Source organism: Rhinoderma darwinii, chromosome 10 (genome assembly GCF_050947455.1).
Source record: "Rhinoderma darwinii isolate aRhiDar2 chromosome 10, aRhiDar2.hap1, whole genome shotgun sequence".
Lineage (NCBI taxonomy): Eukaryota > Metazoa > Chordata > Amphibia > Anura > Rhinodermatidae > Rhinoderma > Rhinoderma darwinii.
Window position 1 is genome coordinate 85,179,023 of NC_134696.1, and position 27,152 is coordinate 85,206,174.

The window sequence follows — 27,152 nt, forward strand, 5'->3', positions numbered from 1 at the left end:
GTATAGCTAGATGAAGTACCTGGCAGATCCCTAACAAAAATATATGATAATAAATAATGAACTTCATAGCAAAAGTGAATAATTCATATTAAAAGGGTTGTCTGGGATTGTGCGTTTTTTGGTTTTTTTTTTGTTCACATTTTTTCACTGTGGCCATATTACCACAAATTATTTGTTCATTTAGTTTACCCATACGTTGTTCTTAGCAAAGCTACGTGTATCCGCCACGTGATCGCCAAGTCATGTGGTCGCTTCATCCAATAGATCTGGTTCGGTATTTGTACAGCACCAGGGTCTATTATTGGCAGCCGCATGGCGAGGGCATGTGGCTACTATACAGAGCTATGTTCCATACAATGTACATGTTGGAGGAAGGACGTGTATGGGCTGAGCCATGGCTGTCATGTTGACATGCGGCTGCGGACAGCGATGGGGAGCTCTTCAAACACAAGGGTGGTTGCTTTAAGGCCCTGATTGTGATGTCCATTTAGCATGTACCTTGGAAAAGCTCACGATGTACACGCCAAACACGTCCATAGAGCTCCTTTAGCCCAACAGAGGTCAAAAGAGTGTCCTTTCAGCCTCCGTCATTCTGGTATGTATCAGAAAACCTTTTTTCTTTAAGGATGGAATAGCGTAGTAGACTACGCTTATTCATTCCACAAGATCTACAGAAAAAAAAACGTATACCAACAGCATAAGGATTTTTTATTAACATAGGAGCCTATGGGTGATGTATGGCATATGTCACAGGCTCACATTAAGCATATAAACGTCATGGGCTTTTCATGACGTATACGTTAAACAGATACCATTATAGTCTATGGGCCACAGGTGGGTTAAACTGATGCATAACAGCGATTTCCGTCACCCTTAGACTATAATGGTTTCCGTTTAACGTTTACGTCATGAACAGGGTCATGAGTTTGACGTATACATTTAACGTATACTATTATAGTCCTATGGTGACGGATGCCACTGTTAGGCATCTGTTACAACCGGACGTATACATTGGGAGCTTTTACCCCCGCGTATATGTTAAACGTTGGCCAAAAATGGGATGTAAAATGAGGCTTATAACTAAATAAGCAACTTAATTTATTAGTAGTAACCAGACCAAAGCTGAAAAAACAATTCTGGACAACCCGTTTAAATTTGGTGTGTCATAAAGCGCGTGCCAAGTAATAGGGCTCTATAAGATCTACAATTCACTGGATGTGACTAAGGAGTAAAATTTATTATTGGAAATAGTAGAAAAGGGAGGAAACCTCCAGCTCACCAGTTTGATGCGTCTCCAGGACTCTCCGCTCGGATCCCCGCTACGGCTGGTGGTGCATAATAGGAAAAAGAGAAAAATGATCCAGCGCTGAGTCGTGCTTTGGTTTAAAAAGGAAGAAGTATTCCCACTTTTATTGGGGATGTTGAGATTAAAATCGAAGGGAGACGCAGTCCCAAGATGTATATAAGTAGTGGGCGGTTGCCCTAGCCTACGCGTTTCAAGCACGTACCGTGCTCTTAATCATGGCAAAGATGCCAAGATGCTTGAAACGCGTAGGCTAGGGCAACCGCCCACTACTTATATACATCTTGGGACTGCGTCTCCCTTCGATTTTAATCTCAACAACCCCAATAAAAGTGGGAATACTTCTTCCTTTTTAAACCAAAGCACGACTCAGCGCTGGATCATTTTTCTCTTTTTTCCAAATTTATTATTCTTTATTTATATCTCGCTAAAATCAGGGGTACAATCGCCACCATGACAAAAGCCCAACGTGCTCAAATAAATGAAAATTGAAAAAAGTAACTCCTTAACTCCGGTGCGAACCCTATATGATGAACTTACTCTTGTATAGATAGAAATATATTTGGGTTTACAGCGTTTAACCATTGGTATAACAGCGGATCATTCCTAACCTCACTAGAGCCTCATCAGTCGCTGAGGACTCAAAGTGTATATATAATTTAAACCCCACCCCCACCTGCTCAGGCCGAGCCTCCCTGCTGGCCAATCAGGGCCGCAAACGTCATCGGTAACGTACGGTCGTTTGGGTCTTACCGTGTTTGTCATACGCTCAGCCACTCACAGCCGCCTCTTACTCAGTGCGCGTGCGCCGAGAACACGTGAGTGTTACGTCACCTACAGCCGTTCCTAACCAGGGGGAGGAGTATCCCATCGCTATGGAAATATAAGACGTTGCCCAGCTCAAAGCTGCGTCCTGGCAACCTCAATACTACATGATAAATATCACACTGATTCAGTACTCATAGGGGTGAAATAAGAGAAACCGGTAGTGTAAAAAAATCCAACAGGGGACGACCCGTTCTGGATATTCTACAAACTCCCTTATTCTCCATACAGTAGCTACATTTTTCTACCATGAAAAAGTAAAATAAAAACATTCTTGTGTATAGGTCACATCCTATAGCGTCTCTCTCTGCTAGGATCGTTGCACAAAACAGATATGGGAGCCCCAGGGGACATTGGAGTAAGAACTCAAAATAATGTATATATGGAGAGATTACACCTCAAAAAGAGGGCATATATAAGCTATATCATGCATGGATTTAGATAAAGCATGTATAGTTCAGTTGTTCATTTAACCCATCCGGTTGTATACAGGCCATCCTACAGATTCAGCGGCCTCTTTTCTCAAGATGAAGTTATCCCAGTCTCCACTCTATAAGATATACCTTGAAAGGGCACCAGTCGTGATACATGAATATGGGCTATATCTGCATCCGGTTACAACAAAGGTTTTTATATTATCCGCACTATTTTCTCTCCCTATTTTTATCTTATTTTGCATCATTTCTCCGTTGTCCGTCCACGGTGTCTCTTTCTCGTGGAATGGGCCGTTGATCTCTCGGGTTCTGTTCTAGTAACAGGTGGCCGCTCCACAGATGTCTCCTGTGATTTAAAAATATTACAGTCTTAGTTTGATGTTTTTTCTTTTTAATCTGCATGATTGGGACCTGATTTTATATGAAAAGACGGCATTAGGATAGTGCTGTCCCTGTTATATTTCAAAGGAGATTATGTGGTTTTAAGGTCATGTTACCCCCCCCCACCCTGGCCATATCTCATCCCCCCCCCCCACTCCCATTATTAAAAATCCATCCCTTTCTATTTCCTGAGCAATCCTCTGTTATAATCCCTGGGATTTCTGTTTATATCTGTTCCTATTTCAATTTGCAGGGTTGAAATATACAGACATTAGTATGCCAACAGCCTATTGAACCATTTCTGTGTCTAGTATCCCCCTCCGTATCCTATTGCCCTCCTTTATTAACACCTCAATTTTTTCACTGTGCATCTCTTATCCAAGCTACACACACACACACACACACACACACACACACACACACACACACACACACACACACACACCAGTTTTCGGCCTATCGTCCTGTCCTTTTAGCAGGTCATTGTATAGATGGGAGCACATAGGACTTGCCTTTTATCTTCTGCAAATGGGCTTTCCTTGGTAAAATGTTTGAGGTACAGTGTAAGGCCAGATTTACACAAACTGAGGAAACGCAGACATGAAAAACGTGAGACTTGAGTCTATGGAGGGATATGTGCAAACGGAACAAAATAAAACCTGTTCTATTTTTCAACGGACCCTTCACACGGTCCGTTGAACAACGGCCGTGTGAATGACCCCATTGCAAAACATGCGTCCGTGGGACGGCTGTTTTTTTCACGGCCGTCACACGGGTGTACTCTACGTTCGTCTGAATTCGACCTAATAGCGTAGAAAACTTCTTCTCTTTTTTGCAAAGAAAAAGTTATTTATTACATTTTTGTAGTATGAATCAAATTCACACCAGACAATAGGGACATCTGAAAATTGTTCTTGTTCGTGCCACTTAATGTACGTGCTATACCATACCTCCCAACCGTCCGGGATCCGGCGGGACAGTCCCGGTTTCTCACCGCTGTCCCGGGCGGTCTGTAAATGTCCCGCTGGGCACTGCATCAGAACAGCTGATCGCTGCTGACTGCAGCAGCGATCAGAAGAGGGCAGGAGTCTTGCGGCGGTGTTCTCACTGGGATCTATGCTGGCCCGTGAGTGGACCAGTCCAGTCACCTGACCTCACCGTCAGGTGACTGGACTGGTTCACTCCCGGGCCGGCATCGACACCAGTGAGAACGCCGCTGCAAGACTCCTGCCTTCTTCTGACGGTGAGTGACGTCAAAGCAAAGCGGAGAGGGTTTCCCGGCCAGGTGACGGCCGTTCATAAAAGGGCTGTCACACGGCTGCAGTAGGAACAATAGACCCCTAATGGGGCTATTCACATCTAATGGGGCTATTCACACCCCACGTCTATGAGGCTGGGTAATACACGGCCGTCACCGGAATGTGTCCCGAGTGACGGCCGTGTCTTCCGTCGCTCATGTTCTCTCCTCCTTCTCCTCCTCACAGTGCAGAGTGCATGTGAGGAGGAGGAGGGTCTTTTTTTTGCTCCCTTTAGGAGTCGGAATCCCCAATACCCGGCCGGGGATTGGGGATTCCACTACAGGAGAAGTGAGTGACTATACTGTCCATATATGGACACAGCGACGTAACTCACTTCTGAAGCGGAATCCCCGACACTGTGGCTGGGGATTCCTCTCCAGGAGAAGTCAGTGACTACACTGTCCATATATGGACATTGAAGTCAGTGACTTCTCCTGGAAGGGGGGGATGGGTGCAACCTACAGGGGGCTGTGTGGCATTACCTGCAGGGGCCTGTGTGGCATTACCTGCAGGGGCCTGTGTGGCATTACCTGCAGGGGCCTGTGTGGCATTATCTACAGAGGGCTGTGTGTGGCAACAAATTTAAATGAAATTCATCAGATTTTAAAACGGACAGGTAAAAAAACGGGGGGCTGTGTCTGACGCTATGTACAGGGGGGCTGTGTCTGACGCTATGTGCAGGGGGGCCGTGTCTGGCGCTATGTACAGGGGGGCCGTGTCTGGCGCTATGTACAGGGGGGCCGTGTCTGGCGCTATGTGCAGGGGGGCCGTGTCTGGCGCTATGTGCAGGGAGGCCCCGTCTGGCGCCATGTACAGGGGGGCCGCGTCTGGCGCCATGTACAGGGGGGCTCTGGTGGATGATTTTTCCATTTAGCTGTAGCAGAGTTACACAACTGGAAAAAAAATGATGAGCCAATGTTATACCCAAGATAGGAAAAGTAACACAAAGACGATATAACCGGATCCATAATATTGGTGATATCCAGACAGTCTAGAGATCCGCAGTGAGAATGTGCGCGTGTTATTTGCAGAAGGATCTGCCCGTGATTTGATGTGTTTATGCGGGATATTGGGCGTGGTTAGGGGGCGTGGCTTAAATGTCCCTTTTCCGAATTCAAATGTTGGGAGGTATGGCTATACACCTGCAAGCCGCACATTGGAGGCTACCGCCTTCTATTCTCTCCAGCTATCAGTCTCTTGGTTCTCGGTGAATCCGCATTCGGGTAGAGCCCTGTTGGCACTTTGGTTCTCAGAAAGCATCAAAGTAGTCATTGCACTGCCTGCTAGTAACCCGCCACCACCAATGTTCTTTGGATTGGAGAGTGGGTGCAATATGTGCCTACTGCTTCAACTGCACAAACTTTCTCATGTATACTATGTAAAAATGAGGCTCAAGTTGTGATCTCCGACCGTGACTGCAGAAGAAAGGGATTGTTTTTACATATACAGTCGTCATCCACATGTAAAACATCCATAGGGATCTCTGTATACATCACATCCATAGGGTAGCCTTATCATGATATGGCATTTAACAGTGCTCCACCCCAGGGCATAATTAGAATGTGCATTTTAACTGTTATTATGATGGTTATTTATTATTTTTGTTATTTTTACGTATTCACTGAATCTGTGTCTAATGCCAGTTTGACGTTTTAAGAGTCCCCAGATTCAGTACAGCATCTGTGCTCTCTAAACCCCTAGTGCCCTCGCCTGCCCGTCTTATCTTGGTCTCCATTGACCTGTCTGTCTGACACTAAATGTAGACAGGACTTACCTCTGTGTCCTAAAGGGGGTTACAATCTGTTTAATAATCACTTTGAGTGGATGGACTCTGCTGCCTGGTATATGCTTTTCTATTAGACATATTGTTCATATCCATCACCAGATGGTAAATTTACATGCTTTATCTGTAGTATTTTTGGACTCTTCACTGCCTTCTTCTGTTCTACAATAAATTAAAAATATATTCTATAAAAAGGTGTAGGCAAAAATTTTACCCATTGTGCCCACTGTGAGGGAGGTCTTACTGGTGAGGTGCCCCCAGTTAATGGTGAGGCGCGGCTTGGGTCAGAATGCAGACAAATTTAGTGCCCTAAAATTTCTAATATTGACTTTGTTAAACTATGGCCGGAAATTACGATCTCTGATAACTCGGTTGTAGCAATAGATCGTTCTTATTTACATATACACTTCTATACAGGGAGCTTGCGATAAGAAAAGTTATTCCGTACAATCTACTATGACTATAGAAGCAGTTATTGAATTGTGACAAGATATCGTATGGTTGCATCTGCAAAATAGTCCCTAAACCAAGTATAAAAAATAAATGAGCACTGTTCTGTCCTGTATAGAAACTATTCCCTCTCCATTTCGTTGAATTAAAAATACCGGACCACGAAAACACCTTCAAAAATTGTGCGATTGTAAGCCGTGTGACCAGATCCATTTGCTTATGCGTAAAACAGATTTCATAAGTTTCATATGTTATTTACTATATTTACATAGGGAAACCATATGAATAAAATATATCCACTGCTTATGTGGTCTACAGTTTGTCTATGATGCGAATGATACAGACTGCCGGAAAACAGGACTAGAGGGAAGCCATAGGGCGTCTCATTTCCCTGTGGCTTCCCTGCTCTAACTAAGGATTACTGCTGTTGGTAGCCGGAGAGATTCATCAAATGTAAGAATATTTGAAAATGGCATTCGTGAGAACATAGATCAGTATAATCCTTTTCTTTACCATACTAGAGCACATGGAGTACACACTACGACATCCCAAGAGCACAGAGGTTGTTGTCGCATCTGGAGCCGTGCGGCTATTGGTTGCCCAAAGACCTCTCTATGACATGAGCAAAACTATTAATGGTTAATGATGGTTTGGAGGGCTCTGGCACAGATTTTGCTTTTTGGCACACAAGTCTAGAAAAGAGGCAATTTCATAAATGATTCAATAAAGCATTTTCCTACATAGTGAGGGTTCTCTTGCTGAGATAGGGTGAAGACCGGGCCCTCCGCACCATAAGAACTAATATGGCTGACAGTGGTCGTTCTCAGCTACTTCCGGACCCAGAAACCAAAGGCAGGCCTAATGCATAAGACCGTGCAGTATTTACGATCAGTAAATACAGCACGCTTGAGCTGCGGAGTGTCAACCTAATTTGCGCACTGTCCACACAGTATAGGAGCACGGTCCGTAAATGCGAAAAATAGGACGTCCTATTTTATGCGGCTCCTTTCTACGGCCCGGACGCACACCCATAAATATACGGAAAGGTGTCCGTGGCCGATAGAAATCAATGTGTTAGTATTTTAACCGGATCCGTAATTGCGGGTAAAGACTACGGTCGTGTGCATAAGACCTAAGACTGGAGCACAAACAACTGATCATAAAAGAGAGTCTGCAAACATTGACTACACAAAAATTCAACCCAAAGGGGTTTTCCACTTTGTGACAACTGATGACCTATCCACCGGATAGGTCATCAGTATATGATCGGTGTGTGTCCGACACCCGGACCCCGCACTGATCCGCCACTCCGACTGCCTCTATGCACGGTATGTTTGGAACGGTATGCAGTTGTTGGAGCTGGAAGCAGATGGCTACAACCACTGCATAGCAGCCGTTCTGCAGAACTACATCTCTGCTCCTGTTCATTTGAATAGGAGCAGAGATGCAGTACTGCAGCTCGACCACTATTCTTTGACCGAAGCGAACTGCTTCCGGCAATATCGCCTGGTGCCCACAGGCAGCCGGAGTGGCGGATCGGTACTGGATCCGGGTGTCGGACATGCACCGATCATATACTGATGACCTATCCAATGGGCAGATGTTTGGAGGCGTTCAGCCCCTGCATTTTTAGCCATTTTTCAGAGCGTTTACGGCCCGAATAACGGCTGAAAATAGCCCTTGTCAAAATACCCTTAAACCCAATATAGTATTATTAAATAATATCTATTCCCCGTTTCCGTCATTGGTACCTTAACCGTGCTCTCTCCCAGGGAGTAACCATTTAATCAAGTGACCCAACGGACCGCATTAAAATTAGAGATGCAAATAAAAAAGATACTAAGGTAATACAAAGGCCATTTGATATATTGGCACAATAGGTGTTTAATGATTAAAAAAATATATTATACATTACCAAAGTGCTTCCTTAATTTATCTCACTTCCCCAAATAGAATTACACTGCATGATAACTGCGGTCAAGAGGACAATATGATGAGCCCAGTGCCGTAGAAGAAAGATTAGCTCGTATGAAAACATATTAAAAATGATACATTTGACATGATTTTAACATGACATTATGATAAAAATAAACAAAACTACTGTAACATTCCAAAAATTCTGAATTCTTGAAATAATATTATCAGATGTTCTAGAACACACTTACACTCATGCACTATATGGACAAAGTATTGGGACACATTACACACACAGGAGCCTTTATAACATCCCATTATAAATCCATAGGCATTAATATAGAGTTTGTTCCCCCTTTGCTGCTAAAACAGCTTCCACTCTTCTGTGAAGACTTGCTGCAAGATTTTGGAGTGTCTGTGGGAGTTTTTGCCCATTTATCCAGTAGATCATTTGTGAGGTCAGACACTGATGTTGGAGGAGACGGCCGGGCTCACAATCTCCGTTCTAGTTTATCCTAAAGGTGTTGAGTTCAGGGCTCTGTGCGGACCAGTCAAGTTCTTCAACGCCAAACTCCCCCCAACCATGTCTTTATGGACCTTCTGCACTAGGGCACAGTCATGTTCGTATGAAAAAGAGCCGAACCCCAAACTACCCACAAAGTTGGAAGCTACAATTGTTCAAAATGTCTTGGTATGCTGAAGCATTAAGATTTCCCTTCACTGGAACTAAGAGACCTAATCCAACCCCTAAATATACAACCCCATAGCATTCTCCCTCTTCCACCAAACTTTACAGTTGACACAATGCAGTCAGGCAGGTAACGTTCTCCTGGCATTCACCAAACCCCGACCCGTCCATCAGACTGCCAGATAGATCAGCGTGATTCATCGCTCCACAGAACATTTCTACTGCTCCAGAGTCCAGTGGCGGTGGCTTTACACCACTCCATCTGACGCTTGGCACTGTGCTTGGTAATGTAAGACTGACATGCCTCTGCTCAACCATTGAAACCCATGTCATGGAGCTCCCGTTGCACCGTTTGTGCTGATGTTAATGCCAGAGGAGGTTTGGAGCGGAGTTAGCAGAGCATTGCCGACTTTTATGCACATTGCGCCTCAGAACTTGGTGGCCCCGCTCTGTAACTTTACGTGGCCTCCACTTCGTGGCTGAGTTGCTGTGCTTCCTAAACGCTTCCACTTTACAATAATATCACTCACAGTTGATGGTGGAATATCTAGGAGGAAAGAAATTTAATGAACTGACTTGTTACAACGGTGACTTCCTATTACAGGACCACGCTGGAATTCCGTGAACTCCTTACAACGACCCATTCGATCACAAACGTTTGCAAAGGCGACTGCACGGCTAGTGCTGGATTTTATACACCTGTGACAATGGGACTGAATGAAACACCTGAATTCAATGATCAATAGGTGTGTCCCAATACTTTTCTCCATACAGTGTACATGCCTGCACGCACTTCAGCATGAAAATATAATTTAGCTATTTAAATTATCAGGATCTCTGGACTAACGAAGTGACCAATAGTGTTTAAAGGGACGGTGTTTGATATTACACCTCTTCATATTAACAACCTACATCACACCAATACATTATTACACTACAAATTGCTAACATAGCATCGAGCCATAACACAAGAAAATGCAGCTCCCCATCACACTTCTTTATAATAGACACAGGAAAAGCCGCTCATATAAGAGGAAAGATTCAATATTTGAGAACAAAGCTGAACGGACTCACGTGCACAAGTCAAGTGAACATAATATCACATCCCATGTAAACCCGATACATTGATACTGTTCTACATCTGCGTACAATACGTAACAGTACATCTCAACGACACACAAGAACATACATCAGGATTATATTACACAATAGAACACGCCATAATACAAATCACAAACCCACTCCACATGAGGGCATATATACAATACCATTAACCTCTCTTTATAAGCAGCACATCTTAAAAGGGTTGTCCAGTATGGATAATCTTTTTTATGTTGGAGAGGTCCCCTGACCATAAACTGATCAGAGGCTGTTCCGCTGCTGCGACCCTCAGTGATCAGATGTAATCTGTGGGGAAATCCGGCAGCAAATTCTCAGTAGCGCCACCACTGGTGAAATTAAGCATTACAGAGTTCCCATTGAAATCATTATGCGCTCTGGCTAATACGAGAGTGGTGCATGAGGGACACCCCCCCCACTCTACACACAGCCCGCCATAACATCGGTGCGCTCAATATGTAGGAATATTGCTCAGCAGCTCTGTTCTTCATCATTTACGCTAGGGCTGCAGTGTTCATTACCGCAGAAGGCCACTCTGTAAGGCCCCATGCACACTACCGTATTTTCATCTATCCCTAAATACTGTCCGTAAAAACAGTCTGTATTTGATCCGTAAAAAAAAAAAAAAAAGGGAGGCTGCAAATGTCATCAACATGTTGCATAGCAACGCTTTCGTAAATACGGACGGTTTACGGATGCACATCCGTATTTACGGAAGCACCCATAGGCTTCTATGGGAGAGTCCGTGCCATAATTATGGACAAGAATAGGACAGGTTCTATAATTTTTCAGCACGGACATGCATCCGTAAAAATACTGAAAGGTGTCCGTGGCCTATAGAAATGAATGGGTCCGTAATTACGGATGAAATCTACGGTCGTGTGCATTGGGGCCTAACTCAGTGACCTGAGAATATCGAGACCCTTACCAGAACATTACAGAAGATCACTACACTGTAACACACCGGTGTAGTAGAGGGGATTGCACTACAGTCCTATAGCACATTACAGTAGACTACACTTCAGATTTACTGGGTACAGTATTGGTAATGGTTTCCTTTGATTTGGTGATACTCCGTCACATATTGGGTGGAGTAATGGTTGAGATCTCGTACTAGTACTGCTCTGAGTGTTGTAATAGATTTTATGGTTACTGTCCAAAGGGTACATGCATTAGAACAATGTACTTACCTGTATGAGTTTTGCAAAAATGATACTGATGATCGGCTGTATGCAAATAGCCTCAATTAATGCAGATTGCACATAATGATATGCAAATAGCACACATGAATATTCAGCATAAATTCAAAGTCCGCAAACCTGGAGGGAACAGATTATTTTTCAAGTCACTAAATATAGTGCAAGCTCACTAGCACAGACAAGGACTCAGGCCAGGTTAATCCATAACATTTTCCAAGCATATACCTTCTTGGTCTATATTTAGCCTAGGCGATCATTGGGTTGCACCACCTACCGATCACACACTGTTGGCCGATCCTTAGGATAGATTAGCCATGTGTTTTTTTGAAAACCACTTTTTCATCATTTTCCTCATCGTTATTTTATTCTCCATCGTTTTACCCATCGTGTACACAATAGACCAGTCTTCCCTTTTCCTTTGGAGATTATTGCCTTCCAGAACCCAGAGTTTTTATGGTCATTGTAATGAAGCTACTGAGCTACCAAGTAGTGTTTGCAAGTTTCAAAGGGAATATAACTCATTTTTAGCATTGTACTTGACTATCATTCAACACGCTCTCATTGCTTATCGACAATTACTTTTTTTCTCAACCTCATGGGCACGACATTTGGTGAGGCTTAACTAGATAAATTCCCATGAGTTTTCAATCCAACAACAGGGAGATAGAGGCAGTAATCTCTAATAATTAACCCTTCTTATCTTGTTTCACCTGACAGATGTTCAGAGCAAACACAATGTAGACCTAGGGTGTATAGATTTACCGGTAAATACACAACACAGTTTTGTCAACTTCCTTCTTGGTCCAGATGGGTTAAAGGTGTGGATTATACATTGCCCATGAGCTCCTCTAATCCCAACATTTCAGATTATTTTGCTTAAAATTTTTAAGACTTTTGTGATGGTTGAAGTTTTTAACTTGGCACAGAGTATTTAAAAGTGTTTTCTAGCATTTGCAATTGCTTGCCTACCCTTACGATAAGACATTAATGAATGATTGGTGGGGTTCAACCCTCAGGGACCCCATTGATTGGCAGAACTAAGGGACAGGAATGAGCCTCAGTACCAGACACATCCACAATCATATGGACATCGCTAATGAAGGAGTCACGGCGCTCCAGCTCTTTTGTTCTGCTGATCGGTTTGGATCCCGGGGGTTGGACCAAGACCGATCATACAACGAGGGCTTATTTTAAAACTTACAGGATCACGAATCCGAAAGTAACCAGTTTAGTTGATCATAGACAATCCAATGAATGAGTGTGTGGTATTTATTTTGACAGTGAGGTGTTACTGTGTACATAATAGTTGTTTAATAAAGTGCCTATAATAAAGGAAATTATCTATAATGGGGTACTACATATAACGTAATGGTGATAAGTTGTGTAAAATAGGTAGGCACAATTGTGATTATTTCTATACAATGTCACTTGGGCAATATTTTTGTTCCATGCATTTGAGTAGTCCATTTTCGAATTCTTTGATCTCAGAAAACGTTGACCATTGTCCGAAAAACCCAAAGTTATTCATATTATCCAGACCTTTTCATTGATTTTCTACAATAATTGGCTAACCAAATCATAAATCATCCACATCTTCCACTATCCTAGTAATCCAAGACCAGGGATGTAAAGGGACCCCATAGCATAGATTAAAATGGAGCCCCCTTCTGTAGTTAGTTACCACTACCATGCCCCATACCAGCTAGGAGAGGAGGACTAGGTACCACTTTTCCTCCATCGACTCTCCATGATCCATGGGTTAATCTCTCCTCCTTGTTTTGCTAATCTGGTAGGACCTGTGGAGATGGGATCCCTGCTTCAGTTCTCACTATCCATTAAAATAGGGGATGCAGTCAACCTGGTCTGGACCCCCTCTCTAGAAGCCCCATAGCAGCTGCATGGTCTGCCTCTTCGTTACATATCCTCTCGTCCTAGACCTTGGTAGCTCAGATGTCCATGATCCACAGTATTCAATGTCCCATTCTACTTGCTTATTCTAGTAGCTGTAACTTCATGCCATGCAGGTACTGGGTCAGTGATCGCTATAGCGTTCCCTCTAATTACAAAGAAGCAATATACTTACTGAGAGTACAATTAATAATAAAATAAGTGTTTATGCTGCCGCAATGCTATCCACTGCACAAACTGGAACCGTGACCTTTCTTATGTTTCCAAATAGGCTTCCTTCAAGCAAGTGCCCCAGCACAGCATCATGACGTCCTTGTGCTTGGTTGATTTTTTTTTTTTTATTTGAAATGCACCAGCAATATGAATATATTGTCTGGGGCTCCAAAGTTCAAGTCAATTTCTATATTTACACTACAAATCGTTAACCAGCAATATGTATTTTATGTACATATTCAGTTATTAGTTATGTTATTAGTAGAAAATGGGATCTTCCTCAACTTCCAGCTGCCTGTAGGCCCTCTAAAATTGTTCACAAACCCAGTCCTCACAAAATCCAGTTATTCAGTAAATACTGATGTGTCCATCCTTACCTTTTGCCTGAATTTGGTTAAGGACTCCAATTTAACATGAAACAAATTCAATACAATATCGCGACATGCTAGAAAAATCCTTTGACAGACTGCAACTCGCATCACAACCAATGGGCCATACATAGACACCTATAGCATAGACATCTTGTGACAGAGTATCACAAAAAAAATTATAATTTTCTTCAAAGATGCTTATGTCGCGCCAAACATCTCGGTAAATGCTGAGATAAGAGAAAAGGTAAGGAAGGACACATCTGTAGTAGACAGGGGGAAGGGTTGCAGTTTCTCACCCAAGCGCACTTTCTTTCTCACTCTCTCACTCACGGACAACTGATGACCTATCCACATGATTGGTCATCAGTATATGATCGATTCGGGTCCGACACCAGGACCTCGCACCGATCGGCTGCTCCGGCTGATTCCAGGCGCCGGATGTTATTCAGGGTATGCAATATTCGGAGCCGGAAGCAGATGGCTCCGACTACTGCATAGCGGCCGTACTGCAGAACAGCAACTCTGCTCTTATTTACTGATGACCTCTCCTGTGCGTGGTCAACCCATTTAAGGCCAGGCTCACACACACAGTTTTTGGTGCAGGTTTTTTGCGCAGATTTTTGAGCCAAACACATGACATAAAATAAAGACGCATCAGTGTTTTCTTTTATACCTTTCCTTCCTTTTGGATCCACTTTTGGCCTTCGTTCACAAAACTGCATGAAAACTGTGTATGATCCTGGCCTTACAACGAAAATATGACCCTAAAAATTCAGGTGAGGCACAAAAATTGGCTGCAGTTCAACTAATATACAGCTACAGGAGTTGCTAAGTTCATTTCACTTTGTTTTTTCTATTTTTTTCGTATCCATATTCTTAGTACAATAATTTGCCATAGTAACTTGATGCCCAGCGTATTATGTGCCCTGTAATCAGAATACCCAGAAAATAATTTGTATGGCTTTATATTACAGTATCTTAAATTTCGTTTTCTAGGTAATGGCTCATTAACAAGGACATTTTTTCTGCATTGTGCGTGCATCAGTGAGCGCATACACCCACATAAGGAGACATGCGACCAGTGATCCTTCGCTCCGTTCTTTGAGTTATCCTTCCAGAATACAAGGAAACCTCGCATAATGTACAGAAGTGCAAGTGCCCTCAACACTTCCATCTAATTAAAGTCCCTTCCACCTAGTCAGCAGCAAGTAGCCCCTTGGGCACATTAATAGAGGAAGTCGAGCATTTTATTTCTTACCTAGTTTATATAGTGGTTCATGAAAGATGAATATAATATCAAAGTTCAGCTCTTCAGCATATGTGAATTGATTTCTATTATAACATTCAGATTTTTTTTCATGTGTGGTGTCCATTTACACAAGCAGTCCCCTGGTCAATGTAATCACATGCTAAATGATCAATATACCTTCAATGTGCTTAAAGGGGTTGTCCAGATGTTTTTTTTGTTGATGGGCTATCCTTAAGATAGGCAATCAATATAAGATCGTGGGGGTCCCACCACCGGCACCCCTACATCAGCTGACCGAAGGGGCAATGGCATTTATCGCCGCACCCTTTTCCCAGTTTACAGGCACAGCGCTGTACACATCCAGAGCGGCTGTGCCTGGGTTTGCAGTTCCAGACCCATTCAAGTCAGCTGCAATCCCAGGCCACGGCCGCTACCAATGTGTACAGTGCTGTGCCTGGTAAACACTGAAAAGGCCACGGCGACGAATGTTGCTTCAGTCAGCTAAACGGTGGGATGTTTGGAGTCCGACCCCATCGATCGTATATTGATGGCCTATCCTGATAAAAAAAAAATGTCCAGACAACAGCTTTAATTGTAGCATCTCAAAGCTTCCTATACTTACCGTTACATGGTCATGTGATGGACACCGGTGTGCGGCTCGTTACATGGTCATGTGATGGACACACAGGCGCACGGCTCGTTACAGTATGTGGATCTGAGCTGTGTCTTCTAACAATCCCAGCACCTGTGTGTCCATCACATGCCCATGGACAGAATATTATCCACTGGAAGTAAACAATAACTGTTCCTACTGAATAACAACAAGCAGAGATCTTGAAAACCGTGAGGAATTTATACAGAATGTATATTGGAAAATTGTGTAACTTTTAATTCTATAAAAAATAATTTGCTGAAGCCGGACAATTCCTTTAAGCAGAACTGTGCCCCACTATGCCTCTACTGTGCAGATAATGCTAATGGAAAAAATGTAACTTCTGCCTTTTTTGACATTGGCTGGTGATGAGGATATAGAAGAATAGATGTAGGCAGCCACAAGAACATATACACACGGGAGCAGTGGGGATAGGCCGAAAAAACCGTGGGGGAAAAATTTAAGAGCAGGAAATATGGGCAGACAAGACACTCGGCCTAGTAGGAAATGTAATGTACACAATGGGGGTGCTAGTCCTAAGTCCGAAGATGGTCTATGAGGGTAAAAAAAGTCATCTGGCTACTTCATTGCCATTTTTACTGAGAGTCTATGTTAGACCAGCGCTCGGGGATAATTCCAGACCAACAACTGTTGAATCCATATGAAAACATTGATATGCAGAATTATAACTCATTGTAACTTTGGCTTCTTGTTTCTTAATGCGTATATACTGTTATATACATCTAACGACAACTGAAATATTGCTGTCACTAATACCTGTTCTTTCTCTCTGCAGCTCGCTCTGAGGATGCCAGCACAAGTTTATACTTTGTGAACACTTCTTTGCTACAGATTACATTCTCCAGCACAGTGGGGGTATTTATCCCCTGCCCTGCAGCTGGATCACCAAGCGCCACCCTACGATGGTACCTGGGAACAGGAGATGACATTTATGATGTGCCTCACATTAGGCACGTCCACGCCAATGGCACACTCCAGCTGTACCCCTTCTCTCAGTCCGCTTTCAATAGCTTTATACATGATAATGACTATTTCTGTACAGCAGAGAACTCCGCTGGGAAAATACGGAGTCCAAACATCCGTGTCAAAGCTGGTAAGTGGAATTATTGTTTTGTACTAGTAGAAAGTTAAGTTAAATATCCAAACGCATGCCTGGAACATATTCGCAAATGTGATAGTGTCAGGCCCCTCATACTCATATGCCGTATACCCTCATACGACGTGCTCGTATACCCTCGTACGACGTGCTCGTATACCCTCGTACGACGGGCTCGTATACCCTCGTACGACGGGCTCGTATACCCTCGTACGACGGGCTCGTATACCCTCGTACGACGGGCTCGTATACCCTCGTACGACGGGCTCGTATACCCTCGTACGACGTGCTCGTATACCCTCGTACGACGGGCTCGTATGCCCTCAGGTCTTCTGTATGCCAGACTTCTCCTTCCTCAGCTTTCCATGTCCCAGACACCTATCTCAGCTCTGGTATATGCTATGCCACTCCTTAACCAGTTCTTCTGTATGCCAAGCCACATTTTTCCGAGCTTGCCAATGTGCTGGACTCATTCATCCGTTATAAAATGTTTCATGCCATTCCTTTTTCCAGATTTTCCTTAGGACAGATCACTCCTTCCTCAGTTCTTGTGTATGCCCAACTACTTCCTTTTCTTGCCAATGTGCTAGAGTTCTTCCTCCACCGTAATATGTTGTACGACTTGTTCCCCAGCACTTTCGTATGCCAGACTACTAGAACCCTAGTTTTCCAATGTGTCAGATTCCTATCTCCACTTTAATAGGTGCCATTCTACTGCTGCCACCATCTCTTCTGTAGGCCATGGCACTCCCGCCCCAGTTCTGCTGTATGCAGCACTTCTCCTTCTCTAGCTTTCCTAATATACCATACTCATCTCTCTCTTTTTTTTTTTCTCACTCTCCTCTGTGCCAGTCTATTATTTACCTACCACTCCAATGTACCTCACCATTTGACTTCCTTGCCATCCTACGTGCCATGTTTCTTCTTTTTCCCTTCTGTGTGCCAGATCACACCTTCCTAAATTTTTATTCGCCAGCTCGCCTTTGTGTCAGATTATTTATTCTTGAGCTCCAGTTGAGTATGACGGAATGAAATGCTGAATTCTCCCAAATTGCTACTTAATACAAAATAAAATAATAGATTATAACAACTTCAGGCACAAATAACTAAAGAACAGTGTGTTACATAAAAATGTTACTTTTTAATGTATACTTGGAAATTGACTTTAAATGCAAAACTACCTATTTAAAGAGGATCGGTCATCGAAATGCATCTTTGTGATATTACAATGATAAAATATATTCCGCAGCATGTGAGGGTTATCTTCATCATATAACTTACACTGGGATCCCCCTGTATATCATCTGTGTATTTGAATTGATGACTTGTTAGAAATATTCATTAAGGTTTCCGGCCCTGCTCCGATTTTTTAGAATACATAATTTGACCGAATATTTACTGCTGAGGAACAGTGAATGCTATTGGTCGAAGCAATCATTAAAGCACCAGCGTTTACACAACTTTCTTAGACTTATTTACTCCTAAAGCATTGAAACTTTAAAAAAACTGTGACAGATGGTCTTTAAAGAGGCTCTGTCACCCCATTATAAGTGCCCTATATTGTACATGATGTGATCTGCAGTGTAAATGAATGGGGAGAAGTGTATGACGCTGATTGGTCACTGATTGGTCAGCGTCATACACTTCTCTCCACAACGCCCACTTGGTCAAAAAGTAAAACACGCCCATTTGGTCATTAAGAAGCTCATTAGCATAAAGCTAGAATAGGTCATAACTCCGTCAAAAATGATAGTTTTTCTAAATGAAAAACACTGCTGTAATCTACATTACAGCGCCGATCACATCATGTACAAGATAGGCCACTTATAATGTGGTGACAGAGCCTCTTTAAATGTGAAATGTGGCACGTGGAAAGGGATATTATAGCATTAATTTTCATTGCAATTTTAGAATACAATGTTTAAAGGAACACTCTTTTGGATAATCCGATACACTGTGTTAAGCCTAATGCAGGGCCTTAGGGCGTGGTGCATGACTTCTCGCTTTGGTGTTCTTTAATTCCCTGAGTTTGGCACCGCACCCCTCTGGCTCTGCACTGCCCCACTGGCACTAGGCATAACACTGTGTATCAGTTCTTCCTGGAGGGTCCACCAATGTCCATCCAGGGAGGAGCTTCACTTCACTGATAATGTTGATGTTCTTGTATAATACGGTTTCCTCTTGAGTATAAGGTCTTGTTCATACGGCGTGTATTCGACGCGTTTTTCACGCGTTTCATGTGCCCAAAAAACGCATGCTTTAAGCTTCCAATTGACATCAATGGCATACAACGTGTTTTTTTTTTTACGCACGTGCGTTTAGAAAACGCATTGTGTAAAATAAAGAAGCATCAGGTCAATTCTTTGTAAAACGTGCCGAAAACGTGCCTAATTCCCATAGTTAATGGAAATCCTAATTACAAGCGCTGAAAAGGCGTAAAAATTGCCTTTTTGTTTTACATTTTTTAGCACGGTGTGAATAAGTCCTTAGATTTATTATATATGCTTATTTCTATATCAGATTTATTGGTGCAATGTTTATATAAACAATGGTAAAGAAATCGGTATGAGCATGTAAGGCCACCCTGCACACAACCGTGCCCGTAATTACGGTCTGTGACTACGGGCACGGTTAGCCACCCGCATGCTCCCATTATAAAGTATGGGAGCACGGTCACTAAAAGCAAAAAAATAGGACGTGTCCTATCTTTTGCGGAGCGTTTCTATGGCACGTCCACCTTCCCGTAAATATACGGGAAGGTGTCCGTGGGCAATAGAAATTAATGGTTTCGTAATTACGGACGTATTCTAAGGATGTGTGCATGGGGCCTAAGGCTTTGTTCACATCTGCGTCGGGGTTCTTTTCATGGGTTCCATCAGACCTTTCCGTCAGGGGAACCCATGAAAGGAAACCAAACAGAGACCATAGCTTTCCGTTTGCATTACCATTGATTTCAATGGTAACGCTTCCGTTGCTAATGTTTTCCGTTTGTCTCCGTTCTGTAAGGTTTATGTTTTTTGGGCGGAATCAATAGCGCAGTCAACTGCGCTATTGATTCCACAAATAGAATGGAAACCGTACACAATAGTGACAAGCGGAAACCATTAGCAACGGAAGCGTTACCATTGAAATCTATGGTAATGCAAATGGAAAGCTATGGTCTCTGTTTGGTTCCCCTGACGGAAAGGTCTGATGGAACCCATGAACAGAACCCCGACGCAGATGGGAATGAAGCCTAAAAAGCAGCTGTTTTTATCTTCCTCATATTAATATATAGTAATAATACAAAACTCGCCTAGGGATGGATCTATAATTGACTTCAGCTAAGTTTGTTATATTTGTTTTACACTATTAATATTATGCCACAAAATGTTTATGAATGAGTTTTTTGTAAATGTAATGCACAAGTTTTTGTATTCCTTTTAATTTGGAAAATGATGGCGCTTTATAAATCAATAATATGAATAATAATAAAATTTTACGAAGAAAGTCATGACACCGATCTCATTTTAACTCAAACGGCTCAAAATGTTGAAAGACATTATTACTTTTTAAATATGGTGCCGTTCCTTTTCCAACGGTCTCCGGAATTCCTTGAAATGTGTTGTCCAGCCATTTTCTGGACACGGTGGCATGTCCACCATTACTTTTAAAATGAAAAAGCAAAATCTAAGGCTCGGTTCTTACTAGCATAAGATACCTCCCTCTTGTTAATCCAAAACAGGAACAGAATATAGAGGAAGAAACGAGGAAAATATTAATTTCTCTTGTGGGATTTGTTTCAGATTTTTGCTTAAAAAAACCAACAAAAAACAGAAGGGGAAATGGACACTTACATTGGTAGTGACTCAACCTCGAAGGAGTCAAATTTTAGTTCTGTTTAGTGAGAACTTGGCCTCATTCAGATGGGTGTATTGTACCGATGTTTAATTGTCCGTATTCTTGACGTAACACCTGGACCCTCGGTGGATCTACTGAACCGAATATACAGCATCAGAGATCCCTATGGTGCGTTAAATTCGGGTACAATACACCCATCTGAAGGAGACCCAAGATAGATCACAACATTATCTCCGCATGATAAAATATAGAGTAGGCTTACACTTTGCTTCAATATGAATAGTTTCCGGTTATCGCTCTATAATCAGTACCATGGACAGCTCAGCCCAGAAAATGCACTTTCTCTGGCTGAGGAACAAGACTGTAAAGTGCTGTACATGTGTTTCTAGTTTATAATATTGTGCTTGATGACTTTAGAGATACATTCCCCATTGTTTTCAGAAATTGAAACTGTAATCTTTGAATTGATCGTAGGGATATTGAGCGCACATGATCATGCTGGTTATTCTTTTCAAGGTCTTTAGTACCGCAAAATAGTAGTTGTTGTTCAATAAGCTTGCAGAAAGCAGAATGTATCTATTAAAGCTTGAATGGCAGGTCAAATTTGCAGTATTTTAATTTGCAGAGAAAGGTGTATAGAGCTCCGTTCACATCTGCGTTGGGACTCCAAACGGAAACCATAGGCTTTAGTTTGCATCGTCATTGGTTTCACCATTCAATGGTGACGGATCCGGTGCAAATGGTTTGCGTTTGTCTCCGTTGTGTAAGAGTTCTGTCGTTTTGACGGAATCAATACCGTAGTCGACTGTGCTATTCATTCCGTCAAAACGACGGATCCCTTCCACAACAGTGACGAACGGAAACCATAGGTTTTAGTTTGCATCCCCATTGATTTCAATGGTGACGGATCCGGTGGAAATGGTTTCCGTTTGTCACCGTTGTGTAAGAGTTCTGTCGTTTTGACAGAATTAATACCGTAGTCGACTGCGCTATTCATTCCGTCAAAACGACGGATCCCTTCCACAACAGTGACAAATGGAAACCATTTGCACCGGATCCGTCACCATTGAAATCAATGGTATTGCAAACGGAGAACTATGGATTCCGTTTGTTTCAGTTTAGATTTCATTCATGGGTTCCCCTGACGGAAAGTTCAGACAGAACCCATGAACGGAGTCCTGACGCAGATGTGAATGAAGCTTTAAGCGTATATTTATTATGGAAGGAAGCAAGGCTATGAAATTTATAATATTGAAAATCAGACTTAACCAAGTTATTGTGTTTAGCATGACCACTGCATATAACAAATGGATTTAGTTAAACATGTCAATGTGAAGGTTTACTGTTGGATATCCTCCAACATTGAGACATTTTATAGGATGTTATTGCTTGAGGGCCGTGATCTGAGCCCTGCATGATCGCTAGACTTAAGGGGGCCACAGTGCTCCATTTTGGATTATATCTTGGATATCTTCAAGACCCTGAGCTCTGTGAACAGATATTCCATTGAAATCATGGTGTTTAGATTAGATCTTAACCAGATTTCCTAGGAACAGTCACACATACAGTAAGCAACAGCTACTGTAGTTCGGATTTTTAACAACCTGACAGATACAACACTATATAAATGTATATATCAGCAGAATAAAGAATGTGACTGAGCTGCAGTAACAGGCATAGCCACAACCATGTATATGGCGCTGTCTGTGTAAACAATATAGAGGTCCATATAGTCTGCTGACTATAAAGTCACGCCTTCATGTCATGCAATTTTTTACCAAAGCTTAACATTGTGTGGATAGTATTAAAAACAATTTGGTGAACAAGCTACAAGGGCTACAACGCGTTTCAACCTCGCACCAAGGTCTTCGTTAGGCATTGTGTAAAAGATGCATAAAAAGTCATGCTTGTGGCTAAAAGTCTGACCTGAGCAGGGTTCTCTGATTGGCGCATATCTTCTCTGATTGGTAAAAAGGGTGATAATATAAAGACAAGTTTCTGTATCACCCCCCTGGGGTCACTGGAAGGCTGTACAAATGGAGAGATACAGTCATTATCTGTGTTTTTTCTTCTTGCTGTCACCAAGAGACACTGAACTAGGTAGTAAGATCTAAGTTTAGCCTTTATACTCTAGTGCGTTTAAAGGAATGACGTATTACATATGTCCTTGGCAATGAAAGCCCCCGAAATCCCTTTTATAATTTATATTTAAAGGAGTTTTCTAGCCATAAGAAATTGATGGCTTATCCTCATGATAGGCCATCAATATCTCATCGGTCGGAGTCGGACTCCCGTCACCCCTGCCAATCAGCTGTTTTGAGGAGACGCAGCACTTGTATTGTGAATAGTCGGCACACTTGTAGCGGCAGTTCACAGTAATACAGACTTCTCCCATTCACTGGGATGGGAGAAGGCAGTAATACTGTGAACGGTGGCTACAAGTGTGCCGGCAATTCACAGGACGAGAAGATAAGGAAGGAGCGCTTTTACGAGCGCCGAGCCCCCTTCAAAACAGCTGATTGGTGGGGGTGCTGGTAGCACCCCCACTGATCAGATATTGATAATCTATCCTGAGGATAGGCCATCAATTTTACAGGTTAAAATGTTGTGCTTGTGAGTATCCTCATTGGCTAGGCAAGTACCAGCCCTGTCTCCCTTTGCAGAATGTAAAAAAAAAAAAAGAAAAACTTTTTTTATATTTTTTGTCTTTCTTTTTGAAATTATACCTATTAGTTGTGCTATCACATATATTTAGTGGTAAAGTACTTGTATTATGTAAAATGTTCTAGATAATTGCAATATTTATTAAAAAAGCTCCACATACAGAATATAACACTGCTCTGACAAAATGCCTGTACCTTTTAGTTTTCAGGGAGCCGTACACCGTGCGCGTGGAGGACCAGAGCGCCATGCGTGGAAGTGCGGCTGTATTCAAGTGCCTCACTCAACCCTCCGTGCAGGAGTATGTCAGTGTTGTATCCTGGGAGAAGGATACTGTATCCCTCATATCAGGTATGTCTATTTACTGCATCCTCAATATCAAAACCTGACTTTTTGCCATCGTGTGACTGAAGCCACGTACCTCTGGCCTAAGTACATGAATTTTACGATTCTTGTTGGAGTGTTTATTATTTGAAGTTGAAAATAATGTATTCAGTTGCTGCTCATTCGTTAATATTTGAGGTTATTGCTACCACTTTTTGTGGGACATCCAAATATCGAATTGGCCACTCATGTGAGAGCAAGTTAATGCAGAAAACCATGCTGGCGTGGTCAAAAAGTTTTGAAAAAATACCAGAATTGGGAAGAAATGTAATCTGAGTAATTTTGAACTTGGAATAATTGTTGGTGCCAGGCTGTTGGTTTGAGTATCTCTCTAAACTACTGACTTTGTTTTCTTGTTTTTTCGCATACAACTTTGTGTAGAGTAGGCAACCGTTTTGCAGGTGAAAAGCCTTTGAGATAGGTTAGAAAATAGCCAGAAAGATGACCGTAACTCAAAGAACTATGTATTACAACCGTGATATGCAGTAGATCATCTCTGAACACATCCGACCTTGAGATGGACAGGCTACATCCGCACTGGGTACCATTACTGGAGGTTCCTTGTCTGGTACTTTCTTCTGCAGAAAGTAGATGGCAGGGTCAGAATTTTCTTTAAGTCACATGAAACCATCCTGCCTAGCATCAACAGTTCACCTTGATCTTTCTGGTGTGGGGAATGGTTTCTGGGCACACAGTAGACCGTCTAAAGCCAACTTTGCATGATTTACAGTATTGTTGCTGGCCATGGGGATCTCTTTACTCGTCTAGTAACGGGTACCTCCTGGATGAAAATGTTGACCGTTCCCAAGCAAAAGTCATCTCGAGCTGGTCCCATTAGCATGATAATGGGATGTGTGTACGCCAATGGCTGCACAGTCTCCAGGTCTCCAATACAGCATCTTTGAGAATGGATATTCACAGTATGACTATGGAACTTTGTAACTTTTTCATGGACCAGAATGTCTAAGGAACATTAAACCATGTTGATTCAATAATACAAAGAATTTAGGCGGCCCAATGGCCAAAGGGATGAAATATCCAGCACTAGAACAGTGTACCTAATAAGGTTTTTCCTAAAGTTAATCCTAGTTCATGGAGTTGGCGTTTAAGGGTCCATATCATACCTGCAACACCTAGACCCCATGTGGTTCCGCTAGATGGTACTGAGATCTTCATAAAACTCTGGTTTTCTAGCTTTCACATGACGGGATCAGATCAATTTTCTTGCACTAAACATATGGAGCTGTATTGCATCTGTGAGAATACAGTCTTAGGCCGAATTCAGACGAACGTAGAGTACGTCTGTGTGACGGCCGTTAAAACAACAGCCGTCACACGGACGCATGAATTTCAATGGGGACGTTCACACGGCCGTTGTTTCAACGGACCAAGTGAAGGGTCCGTTGAAAAATAGAACATGTCCTATTTTGCTCCATTTTCACGGATCCATGGACTCAAGTCTATGGGGATCCGTAAAAACGGAACCCGCACAGGGCACCTCGGACGTGAAAAAACGTCACGTTTTTCACGTCAGTCTCCCCACGTTCATGTGAATCTGGTCTTAGGCAGCGAGATGAAAATGATTGCATTTCTTCTAATCCTCAAACCTTTTTCATAGATATACAACAAATGACTACAAACACTTCACTGTACAAATTCAATTCATTTTATTTGTCCCAGATTGAAAAAATAAAGTAGCAATTGACTTTTCAATTATGCTTCAGGACCATAAAGATTAAAATATATGGGTACATCTCTCTGGTCTACCACTGAACGGATGTGACATCCTTGTGTACCTTTTATAGATTACCTCTCAGGTATATGTTCCTTGATACCCATCGATAAGTGGCTTGTCAGAACAATATTGTTTCATCTTATCCAATTAATATGTGCAAGAAGTAAAATGTAGCATATCCTCTATAAAGACAACACCAGGCCTCACTGTAGTAAGAATAAACTTCATTGTAGCTGTTTTTATTAGAGTAGGGCGGTCTAGCGTGAGTCAAGTGTTGTCTTCAAGTGAGATTTTATATCCATCACTGTTTAGGATACTCTGTATATTTCTTTCTCCCACGTTATATATCCTGATACAGTATTAACCTAGTGTCAAGCTAAGTTCTAGAGTAACTTTCTCTTCGTAGTGTATTACATTGTATCGGGGATAGCCAACATTGGCATTCCAGACTTTTCCAATTTTTTTTTCCTCTTTTTGATCCCTTGAACTAGATTTGGGCTTCTATGGTTCATGTCAGACAGGCAACATAATTTGTATAAGGTGGAAAAATTCATTCGCAGGTTCTGGTAAATACGGAGTTGAGTGATTGATTTTTTTCATACTGTACCTATTGTGCTTCTAAACGTGGAACTCATCAACTTCTACCTTCACTTTGGACATAAATGTGTATTCTTCCTCTTCTATTCCTCACTCTTTATTGGGTCTATAACAAGTTCTTATTCTTCTACATTCACCTCGCCTTATTCATAATACCTATTCCTTTGTCATGCCATGGTTGGAATTGCTAAAAGTTTTTCTTCTTTGACTCCTATTATATGAGATTGTATTTAACAATTTGAAGCCATGGTTTGTTAGCCATAGATGCAAAATAATTTTTTGCCAACGTGTAAAATTCAAAAAGTTTTTCCAGTTGGCAGACTTTGACAGACCAACTGCTGGCAAACACTTCTTGAAAGGAGTAATATTACTAGTTATGGGTTCTAGATTACTGGAAATGGGTCGTTGATCCTCTGATTTTTTTTTTTCTGATTGCCAAATTTGGTGTCCGATGGAGTCGAAGATGAGGAGAATTGGTTTTTGCCTCATGCCTTATCTATAAAGGTAAACTTCACATTTACGCAGTATGTAAGGCAGACAGAAGTTCATCCGGTTCAACCTATTCTCCTGCCATGTTGATCCAGAGGAAGGCAAAAACCAATTCTCCTCATCTTCGACTCCATCGGACACCAAATTTGGCAATCAGAAAAAATCAGAGGATCAACGACCTATTTCCAGTAATATATATATATATATATATATATATATAAGAGAGAGAGAGAATCCAAGAGTTATTAGGGAGCAGTTGAACCTTATTACATCCATAGGGCATTACGTTTTTGCATCTGGCAATCTTTGTCTGGTCATGTATGTTTGTAATTCGATCTGTAAAATGTACTGGAGGCCGGGATTCGTCTCATTTTACGTTTGTACTCAAGTACTATCCTAATAGATGGCCTACAGATGCAAAATATGCTAGTCTAAAATAGGAATCAGGTTGAGTATTTGACCCTGTAACCTTTGGACTGACAAATAATATATATATATATATTTTTTTTAAGCATAACGTATTCTATAAAAGTAACATAACA

At 42.1% G+C, this 27,152-nt stretch overlaps 1 protein-coding gene across 3 annotated transcripts in view; it reads left to right on the top strand.

Moving 5' to 3' along the window:
• DSCAML1 (DS cell adhesion molecule like 1) overlaps positions 1-27,152 on the top strand; it is a 186,904-nt gene that overhangs the window by 18,916 nt on the left and 140,836 nt on the right. For all 3 annotated transcript variants that reach the window (XM_075840151.1, XM_075840152.1, XM_075840154.1), the window contains exons 2-3: positions 16,584-16,901; positions 23,610-23,756. In XM_075840151.1, the coding sequence (XP_075696266.1) occupies positions 16,584-16,901; positions 23,610-23,756 (465 nt within the window). The remainder of the gene's footprint in view (positions 1-16,583; positions 16,902-23,609; positions 23,757-27,152) is intronic.